The following is a 12,732-nucleotide window of genomic DNA, read 5'->3' on the forward strand; positions in this document are numbered from 1 at the left end:
CTGACCTCAGGTGATCCACCCACCTTGGTGAAATTGTAGGTTTTAATTTCTAGTTACAGTTATTACTATTTTTTAATACTGATTAAACACGTAAGTAAAAAAATGAAAAATGTTTGACCTTTATTCTACCTCTCACAAATTACTCCTAATATTTATACTATACTTTGGGAAACACTGCCACAGGCTAGGTGATAAGGACATTGCCACAGGTGATGCCAGTCAGAATTGGCCATTTTTATTTCAATGCCTAGCTTTCAGGTGTTTAAGTAAAGGCCTTTTGCATTTCTTTTAACAACACTCTAAAAGCGCTTTGCATGGTAATTTAAATAAAAGCATTTTCAAAGAGGGAACATTGTAATTATTCTGGTGTTTTTTGTGTTAATATGAAAGGATGTGTCTGAAATTGATTTGAGAGAAATCCATATTATAAGCAAACTATAGATTGTTAGACTGCCATTCTTTAAAGCAAGTTTTCAGAGCTCTTATTCTGCATATTTAGCTAATGGTACAATATTCATTTATTTTAAAATTATTTTTCTTTTAGGGTGTTACTATCGTTAAACCAATAGTTTACGGTAATGTTGCTCGGTATTTTGGAAAGAAAAGAGAAGAAGATGGGCACACTCATCAGTGGACAGTATATGTGAAACCATATAGAAATGAGGTAGGCACTCATTTTTTCTGTAACTGTTTTACTTAAAGTTGTCTGTAATTTGTTTTGCTTAAAGACAACCTGTAATTTTTTTTTTTTTTTTTTTTTTTGAGATGGAGTCTTGCTCTGTTGCCCAGGCTGGAGTGCAGTGGCGTGATCTCAGCTCACTGCAAGCTCCACCTCCCGGGTTCACGCCATTCTCCTGCCTCAGCCTCCCGAGTAGCTGGGACTACAGGCGCTCGCCACCATGCCCGGCTAATTTTTTGTGTTTTTTGGTAGAGACGGGGTTTCACCATGTTAGCCAGGATGGTCTCAATCTCCTGACCTTGTGATCCACCCGCCTCGGCCTCCCAAAGTGCTGGGATTACAGGCGTGAGCCACCGCGCCCGGCCGACAACCTGTAATTTTTTATAGTAACTTTCTGATTATAAAATTGGTCCGTTGTAGGAATGTTGTCAAAAAGTTTTTGAAAAAATAGAGAACTGTCATCTTCATATGATACTACAAATCAATTTTCCAAAAATGTTTCCTAATTAAAATTAAGATAACAAGAACTATTTATGCTATAAATACAGTACAAGTACATCTTCCTAACATCATATCTAAGTTAACATAGTATTTAATCAGGAGTTTCAGGAATAAGCAGCTAATCCTTAAAGTAATAATGTGGTAATAAGAATGTGAAAGACAGCTCTGCTGTGTCATCTGATTGCTAGTAATTTTGTTTCACTGCTGAATCTTCAATGCCTGGAACATAGCCGGTACATAGTAGGCATTTAACAGATATTTATTGAGTGAGTAAATTATTCCTCTATTTAAAACCCTTCAGAGTCTACCCAAAAACTTGCATGTGAATATTGATACCAGTGTTATTCATAATAGCCAAAAAGTGGAAACAATTCATTTGTCTATCAACTGATGAATGGATAAATAAAATGTGATATATCCATACAATTGAATATTATCAAGCAATAAAAAGTAAAGTACTGATAAAGTAAAGATGCTACTACATGGATGAAACTTGAAAGCATTATGCTAAGTAAAAGAAGCCAAATATAAAAAAGGCCACATATTATATGCTTTTATTTATATGAAATGTCCAGAAGGGGCAAATCCATAGACAAAATAGATAAGTGGTTGCTAGTGTGTGGGAGAAAGGGTATTGAGGTAAGTGCTAATGGATATGGCTTTCTTTTGTGTGATAAAAATGTTAATTGTAGTGATTCTTATGAGACTCTGTAAATATAACTAAAAACCATTGGCTAGGCAAAATGGCTCATTCCTGTAATCTCAGCACTTTGGGAGGCCCAAGCGGGAGGATCGCTTGAGCCCAGGAGTTTGAGACCAGACTGGCAACATAGTAAGACTCCATCTCTACAGAAAAAAAAGGTATCATTATAGTAAGATTCCAGTTTATTTTTTAAATAATAAAGTTAGATATGAATGTAGATATAAGTAATTTAAAAATTCCTAAAAGTAAATTAAAAAGTTAATAAACATTACTATTGAATGTGACTTATTGCTTTGCATTTTTTTATTCTTCTATAATGAATTATATATTTTAAAAGCCACTTTTGCCAACAGAAACCCTTTTATTTGCCATAACTAATGAATATGCTTCTGTACTTTTAAAATAAAGAAAATGAGGAGTTTTTGTATTCAACAATCTTAGATTGCTTTAAATTAGTTGTCCTTAGCTTTATGTAATATAATTTTTTGTTTGTTTGAGATGGAGTTTCTCTCTTACTGCCCTGGCTGGAATGCAATGGTGCGATCTCAGCTTATTGCAACCTCCGCCTCCTGGGTTTAAGCAATTCTCCTGCCTCAGCCTCCTGAGTAGCTGGGATTACAGGCGCCGCCACCATGCTTGGCTAATTTTTTGTATTTTTAGTAGAGATGGAGTTTCACCATGTTGGCCAGGCTGGTCTCGAACTCCTGACCTCAGGTGATCCACCTGCCTTGGCCTCCCAAAGTGCTGGGATTACAGGCGTGAGCCACCGTGCCCGGCGTATGTGATATAATTTTGTTCTTTGAAATTGACTATAGATTTGCCTTATATTTCTGTAATAGTACCAGATATGTACTGTTGTTTTAATGGAAAAAAATCAAAATTGATTTAGAATATTATCTATAGAGGTGTATTAAAACAAGATTTGCCAAAAAAAAAAAGTGAATTTGGGATGTGTATTTCTATATATTACAAATCATAAAAGAATTCAACACAGGCTTCCTTTTTGTTTTTTTAAAAAAAGCAAAATAGGCCAGGTGCGGTGGCTCACGCCTGTAATTCCAGCACACTGGTAGGCCGAGGCAGGTGGATCACCTGAGGCCAAGAGTTCGAGACCAGCCTGGCCAACATGGTGAAACCCCGTCTCTACTAAAAATACAAAAAATTAGCCAGGCATGGTGGCAGCCGCCTGTAATCCCAGCTACTCAGGAGGCTGAGGCAGGAGAATTGCTTGAACCTGGGTCAGGGAAGTTGCAGTGAGCCAAGATCATGCCACTGCACTCCAGCCTGGGCAACAAAGCGAGACTCCATCTCAGGAAAAAAAAAAAAAAAGCAAAATAACTTCCCAGGTGTAGTTCATGTTTTTTAGAAAATTAGATTCCATAAAATTTGAAGGGAAGTATGTTTTTTAGAAAATTAAGTATATACGCTCAGTGTATTTTTTTTCCTAGTTTTCATTTGTAGATCATAAAACTAACTAATTCCTTATATTTTAGGATATGTCAGCATATGTGAAGAAAATCCAGTTTAAATTACATGAAAGCTATGGCAATCCTTTAAGAGGTACAATATAGTCTTTTGATTCACAATATCCAAAGTTAAAAATGGCTAGGAAACTAAACCAATAATTTACTATTTTTTTCTGTCTTTAGTTGTTACTAAACCTCCATATGAAATTACTGAAACAGGATGGGGTGAATTCGAAATAATCATCAAAATATTTTTCATTGACCCTAATGAAAGACCTGTGAGTAGCATTAATCTTTGTAAATATAAAATAAATTTCTTAGTAAATGTGAACATGTAATAATACTTAATGAATAGTGTTCATTCAGATGTGTTTTATGTAAATTTATGGCACAGTGTATCTTGCCATGAGTTAAGTTTTTCATTTTTAAATGTAGCGCCTTTCAAAATCCTTTTTTTTTCAAGTATGGAAAAAAACATATAATATGAACATGTATTGGAAAGAAACCATGGAAATCAGATGACTACTGCAGCAAAAAAACTTAAAACTATTATTATCATTCGGTTATTAGTAATAAGTTGAGCCCATATGCGGTGTAAAATGATTTTTATAGTTTTTGGTAGTTAAACCCTAAGAAACAGTGTTTTTGCTTTTTTAAGCTGTCATCAGTACTAGCGCTTCATTTTATATCTTATTTATGAGTCTTTATTTTTATAGCCACTGGCTTTTTCATCTTTTGATCTCTTCTTATCAGATTGTTGCTTGATAATGTAAAAAAAAAATCCCTCCAGGCTTTTGCTTTGATTCTTCAGCAACTTTGTTAGGTTGTGATACCCTCATTTTAGAGATCAGGATACCAAGGCTCAGAGGTCAAGTCGCTGCTCAAAAACACTCAGTTAATTATGGTAGAGCTAGTTTTTGAACCCAGATATTTGCATTCATACCTTTTTCTAGTATTTTTTCTTTTGAGTAAAACCACTAGGCCTTTTTTTTCTTAAGCCTGTAGGGTCAAAACTCAGTAATGGCTCTCACATTCCACATATGTGGCTGGGGTTTAACTCCAGTTTCAAGGCTTTCACATTCATCACCATTTTATCTTGTTAGAATCACATCAGTCTTTTAGCACCAAACATTTACATTTTAATTATCAGATTATATTTTTTAAACTGTGTATGTATTTTTAAAGGAGCTGAGTATCACCTGGACCAGTATTTCAGCAAACCGGTTCCTAACTGGCTGCATCAGAAACACCTGAGGTGCTTGCTTATTTATTTATTAATTTTTGTGAGGTGCTTTTTAAAAATTCAAGCTCCTAGGCCTCACCTTTTGGAGAGTCTGATTCAGTAGGTTTGGAATGGGGCCAGCACCCCAGGTGATTTTGATGCACAATGAGAATTGGGACCCAATGACGTAGACTTACTCTTTTCTTCCTACGTAGGAATTTATTTAGGCAATATCTCAAATGAGAATCTAGTTTGGGCTTGCATATCTCCAATATGGAGAATTAACTTATGTCACTAAGTAAAACATCCTATTCAAGGTTGGGGTAGTTTTAGTTTTAAGAAAGCTGTACTTTGTTATGCTTTCCTGAACTTTTTACTGATTACTATTCCTACCTTAGTTTTCTTTTCTCATGAGTAAGCATCCATAGCTCATTTAAACATTTTTTGTGTTTTCATGTGATGAAGTTTTTAGATCTCCTACCATCTGTGTTGCCCTTCAGGAAAACACACTCATGTTATATTTTGTTTGGCAATAATTTTTTTTTTCTTTTGAGACAGAGTTACACTCTGCTGCCCAGGCTGGAGTACAGTGGCATAAACACAACTCACTGCAGCCTCTACCTCCTGGCCTCAAACAGTCCTCTGCCTCAGCCTCCCCAGTTGATGGGACCACAGATGCATGCCACCATGCTGAGTTAATTTTTTATTTTCTGTAGAGATAGGGGCTTGCCATGTTGCCCAGGCTGATCTCAAACTCCTGGGCTCAAGCATTCCTCTCGCCTTGCCCTCCCAAGGTGCTGGGATTACAGGCATGAGCCACCATGACCGGCCAAGAAATTATTAAATATTATATCTGCTATTTGCAAGATATTGTTTAAGGGATTGAGAAGGATACAAAAATGAGACACTGACCTTAATGAGAATAGTTTATTAGGGAAAAGAGAGCATAGAATTTAGCAGATGTTGAGAGGGAGAGAGAAGCAGCCCATATGTTACTAGAGTAGAAGCTCTTTTTAACTTTGTAAGATTGCTGGGTTTTCATTTTTATTTTGAGAATATGCTGCCTTACCTCCCTGTCTCCTCATCTGTTACCCCTTATCCCCAGTTGGAAAATAAATCTATGAAAGAAATCATTGTATCCTGTAACCTCATTATGAGACAGCTCTTGAAGTCACTCTTAGAAAGGTATAACCTATTGCACTGCTATGGTGATTAATCTGTTGAATAGATTCCCATATAGATTTACATAGGCCTGAATTTTATTCTCTAAAAAATATTATAGGGTTTTTTAGTATTATTAAACTATTGTACTTTTTCAATAGTTAGCTCTTACAGAAAATGTCCAGTGAAGGTTTATTTAAAATATCTAAGAAAGACAACTTGGTTGGAAGGTAACTTGTGATTTACTTCTGCTACCCAGTAACCTATTATACAGATCAAGCCACTATGAAAAGAATGGTTGTTTCTAAAAGCAAAATGTCAAATTGAGTTTTCATTCCTAGAAATAGGGATTTCTAGGCAAGTATAGGCAGTTTCATTGTTCTAAGAATTTTCAAACACCACTCAAAATTACAGACATCTGTCTTGAAATGTTTTTATTGCCTATATCCGCATGAATGCCTCTGGAAGTCTGAATAATAAATTTAGGGAAGGACAGTTTTACAATGTAATTGTAAGAATTTTTTAATTGTAAAAGTCAGTTGTGCACATGGTTTTAAGAGAAGATTTTTGAAATAAGTGTAAGTCTTCTGTATTAGTTTTCTGGTACCATAAACTGGGTGGATTAAAACAACAGAAATTTATTCCCACAGATCTGAAGGCTAGAAGTCTGAAATCAAGGTGTTGGCCATGTTTTTTCCAAAGCCTTTAGGGGAGCATCTTTCCTTGCCTCTTCCAGCCCCAGATGTTCCTTGGCTTTTGGCAACATATCTCTAATATCTTCCTCCATTGTCACATGGCCTTATCTTTCTCCCTGGTCTCTGTGTCTTCTTCTCTTCGAAGGACACCAGTCATATTGGATTGTGGTCCACCCTAATGACTTCATTGTAATTACACCTGCAAAGACCCTGTTTCCAAATAATGTCACATCCACAGGTACTGAGAATTAGGGCTTCGTATCTTTTGCCTGCATTTATAGTCCCAGTTACTTGGGAGGCTGAGGCAGGAGTATCATTTGAGATCAGGAATTCAAGACCAGCCTGGGCAACATAGTAAAACCCCATCTCAAACAAAATATACCTTTTGCAGGGAGGTCACAATTCAGCCCATAACATCTTTATCCCATCTTTGACCTCTTTTCCAAGAAAACTGCTTTTTAACAGTTACCTGTTTTCAATTCCTCTAGAAATTACTCACTCCCGTGCATCTCATATATTTAAATCCCTAATATTGGATTTCTCAGCTTCAGATAGTATCTTTCAGTGCCTAATGATTGATTATAGGTGATCCTTTTTCGTCCTCTTTCCAAGTTTCCTTTTTTCATTTTGCCAAAGGAATTTTTTCAGAAAGGATGCCTGAGAAATAAACTTTCAGAGATATTGCCCATCTGAAATGTCCTTATTTTTTCTTCATAGTTCATTGTTGGGGAGAAAAATTCTAGGCACTAAAGGTAGATATGCTTTCTTGTCTATGAGTGGAGAGAGAAGGGAAAGTCAAGAGGCCTAGCTACCCCATAGCATTCTTGACTTTGATACTTGCCAGTTCTGAGCTTGGAGCACTGTAGGGCTCCTGGGAGCTCTGGCTCACACCTCTTAGGCAGTTTTCTTAAGTTTTCAGGTTGTGGTTTTTCTCTGTCATTGTTTATTATCCTTCTTGGTAGACTCATCTGCTTTCTGTCTGTTCCAGAAATTTGTTAAATTATTTGCTTTAAATAATTTGATATGTAATTCATGCTCTCTTATTTTGCTGTTATTTTAGTAGAATTCTGTGCATTTCCCTCCTCCCCTTTCTACATTCTTGGTGCATCATCTTGAGCCTGGAAGATGTCCTTTAAGTAGGATATTTCCACTTGCTGAGCCATGTCCAGGGAAATCTGACATTCTGTTAATTGAGCTAGATTGTCTTTAGGGGGAGTTGATGGTGCTTGTTTAAATTCAGTTGCAAGGAATTTTATATTTTCTGACTTTTTCAGTGTACCCTTCCTTGCTCCCTATTTCATGACTTTTTTGAAGAGTACCATTCTCTTACAATTATGCTAGCTAACTTTTTAGAAAATTATTTGGGGTCTGGTTTTCAGAACTTCAACATGAAGTCTGATGTTTTCCGAACTAGATTTTATTTTGCTAAAATAATCACACATTGTGCTACAAAGCTTTTCCTTTAATGTCTTACTATACCTGTTTTTAGGTATTTGAAGACATGTTGCTCTTCCCAAAGTGAATTATTACTGACCAACTTATTTATTTATTATGTCATCTATGTAATAATCTTATAGATCCCCAAAGAAATTATCTTGCCCTCACTGAACTTTTTCATTCCCCACAGTAAATTTGTAAACTCTAATCTTCAAAGCAGTCACAATTAATCCACTTGTGTAAGTAAAAGAATTCATGTTTTAGTGATTTCTCAGTTTAATTTCTATAGCTTTATCTTGTGTTATTTTTAGTTTCCTCTCTAGAGATTCTTGAACAGATTCTTAATTACCCTCTAAAGAGTATTCATGTTAGGTAGATATGAATGGATCTAATAGGAAAATAAAGGTACAGAAAATTTGGGTGATTTGCTGCAATAAGTTGCAGTTGAAACAAGATCATGAATTTGACATGTATATACTTATTCCAGTCTCTATTTCAGTTAAAAAAATGCCAGTGTCTTATGATGATAAAAACCATTGCACAGATTTGACATCTGTTTCTATTTCACAGGTAACCCTGTATCATTTGCTAAAGCTGTTTCAATCAGACACCAATGCAATGCTGGGGAAAAAGACAGTGGTTTCAGAGTTCTATGATGAAATGGTAAGAAGATTTTATAATGATAGTTTAAAAGCATTTGAAGTTGGAGAACTTTGAAGTTATTGGGTTTTTGTTCATTTTATCCCATTAGATATTTCAAGACCCAACAGCAATGATGCAACAACTATTGACAACATCTCGTCAGCTAACATTAGGAGCCTATAAGCATGAAACAGAATGTAAGTGCCATGCATTCATAATTCTGAAAAATAACGTATTCTGTAATAGTGAAAAGGTTGTATGGTTCGTGCCTTTTACACTTTAAAAAAATGATATAGGTAAGGTTTTTAGGTGTTAAAAAACACAGTTTGTATTACAGTGGAACATGTAAAAAGGATGTTTTAAATTGTTCCCAAGTAGGCCTGCTTTCAAGAAGGGTGAAAGACAGCCTCTTACATTCGCTGAAGTAGTATGTCTGTTTTATTCCCTAATTACATTTAAGTATAGTTTTTTATTAGTCTTGCTTAGCCTATCATTTTCTGTTTACTAGTCTTTGCTAACAAAATCTGTGTGAAGAACCTTGCAAACCATAATTATACTTTTATATACTGTGAACTAGTTTATCTTATATTTTTGCTGATGTCATTTTACATAGTTTCAGATTAATGCTCAAGTGTTGACTACCTGAATGCCACATTGATAATCGGTCATGTGTATTTTCTCTCTAAGCTGACATGGTCTCAGAATCCTGTACGCATTAATCTGTGCATCTATTCTCAGTCATTTGCAATTGGCATTTAATATGAAATCTATTTGACATCCCTGTGTTAACACTGATGTTACTGTTCAGTCATTTCTTTGATTATTCATTCATTACAATATATAGTGAGTACCAGTTAATGCCAACCATTGTTCTAGGTGCTAGCTGCTGAGGTTAGAGCAGTGCCTGAATCAGACAAAAAGCCCTATCCTCATGGGCCCTACATTCTAGTGGGAGGAAAACAGGTATTAAATAAACAGAACAAAGAAGTATAAGGTAGTGATTAAGTGCTATAGAGACAAACAAAGTGGGGCAGGGAGCATCTTTGGTGGGACGAGATGGTTGGAGTTTTAGATACTGATATCAAAATGTCAGTCAGGAAATGCTTTCTGAGCATTTGGAGACCTAAAGGGGTAAAGGAGTGATCTAAGGGAAGGATATTATATGTAGAGGGAGCAGTGAGGACAAAGGCCCTCAAGTAAGTGCATGGCTGAAAAACAGCAAGAAGTCCAGTGTGACTAGAGTAGAGTGAACAAGAGGACGAGGAGTGGGAGATGAGATCAGAGAAGTTAATAGGGGACTAGGTCATATAGGGACTTGTGGGTAACTATGAGGGCTTCAGATTATTAAACTGAGATGTGAAGTCATTTGTGAGTTTTGAGCAAAGGAATGACATCAGATTTAACTTCTTTAAAATGTTTAATTTTGTGGGTATATTGTAGGTATATATATTTACTGGGTACATGGGATATTTTGATACAGGCATACAATGTCTAAAAATTACATCCAGGAAATGAGATATCGATCACCTCAAGCATTTACCCTTTTTGTTACAAATAATCCAAATATACTCTTTTAGTTATTTTTAAATGTACAATTACATTATTATTGACTATAGTCACCCTGTTGTGCTATCAAATGCTTAATTTATTCATTCTTTCTATTTTTTGTACCAATAACCATCCTTTACCCACCTACCCACTACCCTTCCTACCCTCTGGTAACCGTCATTCTACTCTGTTTTCTGTATCTCATGAGTTGTTTTTTTTGTTTTTTGTTTTTTTTTTTTTGAGACAGAGCCTCGCTCTGTTGGCCTGGCTGGAGGGCAGTGGCATGATCTCGGCTCACTGCAACCTCTGTCTCCCAGGCTCAAGTGATTCTCCTCCCTCAGCCTCCCGAGTAGCTGGGATTACAGGTGTGTACCACCATACCTGGCTAATTTTTTTAATATTTTTAGTAGAGACAGGGTTTCACCATGTTGGCCAAGCTGGTCTCGAACTCCTGACCTCAGGTAATCCACCCACCTTGGCCTCCCAAAGTGCTAGGATTACAGGCATGAGCCACCACACCCAGCCTAGTTGTTTTAATTTTTAGCTCCCACAAATAAGTGAGAATATATAATGTTTATCTTTCTGTGCCTGGCTTACTTCACTTAATATAATGACCTTAAGTTCCATCCATGTTGTTTGGAATGACAGGATTTCATTCCTTTTTTATGGCTGAATAGTACTCTGTTGTGTATATGTACCATATTTTCTTTATCCATTCATCTGTTGATGGACACTTGGGTTGCTTTCAAATCTTGGCTATTGTGAATAGTACTGCAATAACATAAACATGGAAGTGCAGATATCTTTTTGATATACTGACTTATTTTCTTTTGGATATATACCTAGCAGTGGGATTGCTGGATCATATAGCTCTATTTTTTGTTTTTTGAGGAATCTCCAAAGTGTTGGCCATAGTGGTTTTACTAATTTACATTCCCACCAACAGTATATAAGGGTTCCCTTTTCTCTCCATCCTCGCCTGCATTTGTTATTGCCTGTCTTTTCGATAACAGCCATTTTAACAGGCATGAGATGACATCTCATTGTAGTTTTAATTTGCATTTTTCTGATGATCAGTGATGTTGAGCACCTTTTCGTATACCTGTTTGCCATTTGTATGTCATCTTTTGATAAATGTCTATTCAGATCTTTTGCCCGTTTTAAAATCAGATTCTTAAGGAGTTGTTCGAGCTCCTTATATATTCTGATTATTAATTCTTTGACAGATGGGTAGTTTGCAGATATTTTCTTCCATTCTGTGTGTTGTCTCTTCACTTTGTTGTTTCCTTTGTGGTACAGAAGTTTTTTAACTTGATGTGATCCCGTTAATCCATTTTTGCCTTGGTTGCCTGTGTTTATAGGGTATTACACAAGAAATCTTTGTCCAGTCCAGTGTCCTAGAGAGTTTCCCCAATGTTTTCTTTTAGTAGTTTAATAGTTTGAGATCTTAGATTTAAGTCTTTAATCCATTTTAATTTGATTTTTGTATATGGCGAGAGATAGGAGTCTAGTTTCATTCTTCTGCATATAGATATCCAGATTTCCTGGCACTATTTATTGAAGAGACCGTTTTTTTCCTCAAGTATATATTCTTGGCACCTTTGTCAAAAATGAGTTCCCTGTAAGTGTGTGGATTTGTTTCTGGGTTCTCTAGTCTGTTCCGTTGGTTTATGTGTCTCTTTTTCTGCAAGTACCATGCTGTTGTGGTTACTATAGCTCTGTAGTATAATTTGAAGTCAGGTGATTCCTCCAGTTTTGTTCTTTTTGCGGAGGATAACTTAGGCTATTCTGGATCTTTTGTGGTTCCACATAAATTTTAGGTTTTGTTTTTTTTTTCTATTTCTGTGAAGAATGTCATTTGTATTTTGATAGGGATTGCAGTGAATCTTTAGATTGCTTTGGAAAGTATGGGCATTTTAACAATATTGATTTTCCAGTTCATGAACATGGAATATCTTTCCTTTTCTGTGTGTTCTCTTCCGTTTCTTTCATTACTGTTTTATATTTCTCATTGTACATATCTTTCACTTCTTTGGTTAATTCCTAGTTATTTAATTTGTAGCTGTGGTAAATGAGATTACTTTCTTTTTTTTATTTAATTTTTTAGTATTTATTGATCATTCTTGGGTGTTTCTCGGAGAGGGGGATTTGGCAGGGTCATAGGACAATAGTGGAGGGAAGGTCAGCAGATAAACATGTGAACAAAGGTCTCTGGTTTTCCTAGGCAGAGGGCCCTGCTGCCTTCCGCAGTGTTTGTGTCCCTGGGTACTTGAGATTAGGGAGTGGTGATGACTCTTAATGAGTATGCTGCCTTCAAGCATCTGTTTAACAAAGCACATCTTGCACCGCCCTTAATCCATTTAACCCTTAGTGGACACAGCACATGTTTCAGAGAACACGGGGTTGGGGGTAAGGTTATGGATTAACAGCATCCCAAGGCAGAAGAATTATTCTTAGTACACAACAAAATGGAGTCTCCTACATCTACTTCTTTCTACACAGACACAGTAACAATCTGATCTCTCTCTTTTCCCCACATTTCCCCCTTTTCTATTGGACAAAACCGCCATCGTCATCATGGCCTGTTCTCAATGAGCTGTTGGGTACACCTTCCAGACGGGGTGGCGGCCGGGCAGAGGGGCTCCTCACTTCCCAGACAGGGTGGCCGGGCAGGGGCG

The 12,732-nt window shown here is 36.4% G+C and overlaps 1 protein-coding gene across 2 annotated transcripts in view; it reads left to right on the forward strand.

Moving 5' to 3' along the window:
• YEATS4 (YEATS domain containing 4) overlaps positions 1-12,732 on the forward strand; it is a 31,248-nt gene that overhangs the window by 2,706 nt on the left and 15,810 nt on the right. The window contains exons 2-6 of one of the 2 annotated variants that reach the window (XM_003808721.4): positions 545-664; positions 3,377-3,443; positions 3,533-3,627; positions 8,435-8,527; positions 8,616-8,703. In XM_003808721.4, coding sequence (XP_003808769.1) covers positions 545-664; positions 3,377-3,443; positions 3,533-3,627; positions 8,435-8,527; positions 8,616-8,703 — 463 coding nt within the window. The remainder of the gene's footprint in view (positions 1-544; positions 665-3,376; positions 3,444-3,532; positions 3,628-8,434; positions 8,528-8,615; positions 8,704-12,732) is intronic. The other variant, XM_008960772.4, reaches the window with a different exon arrangement.

The sequence above is a fragment of the Pan paniscus genome, chromosome 10 (genome assembly GCF_029289425.2).
Source record: "Pan paniscus chromosome 10, NHGRI_mPanPan1-v2.0_pri, whole genome shotgun sequence".
In the NCBI taxonomy this organism is placed as follows: Eukaryota; Metazoa; Chordata; class Mammalia; order Primates; family Hominidae; genus Pan; species Pan paniscus.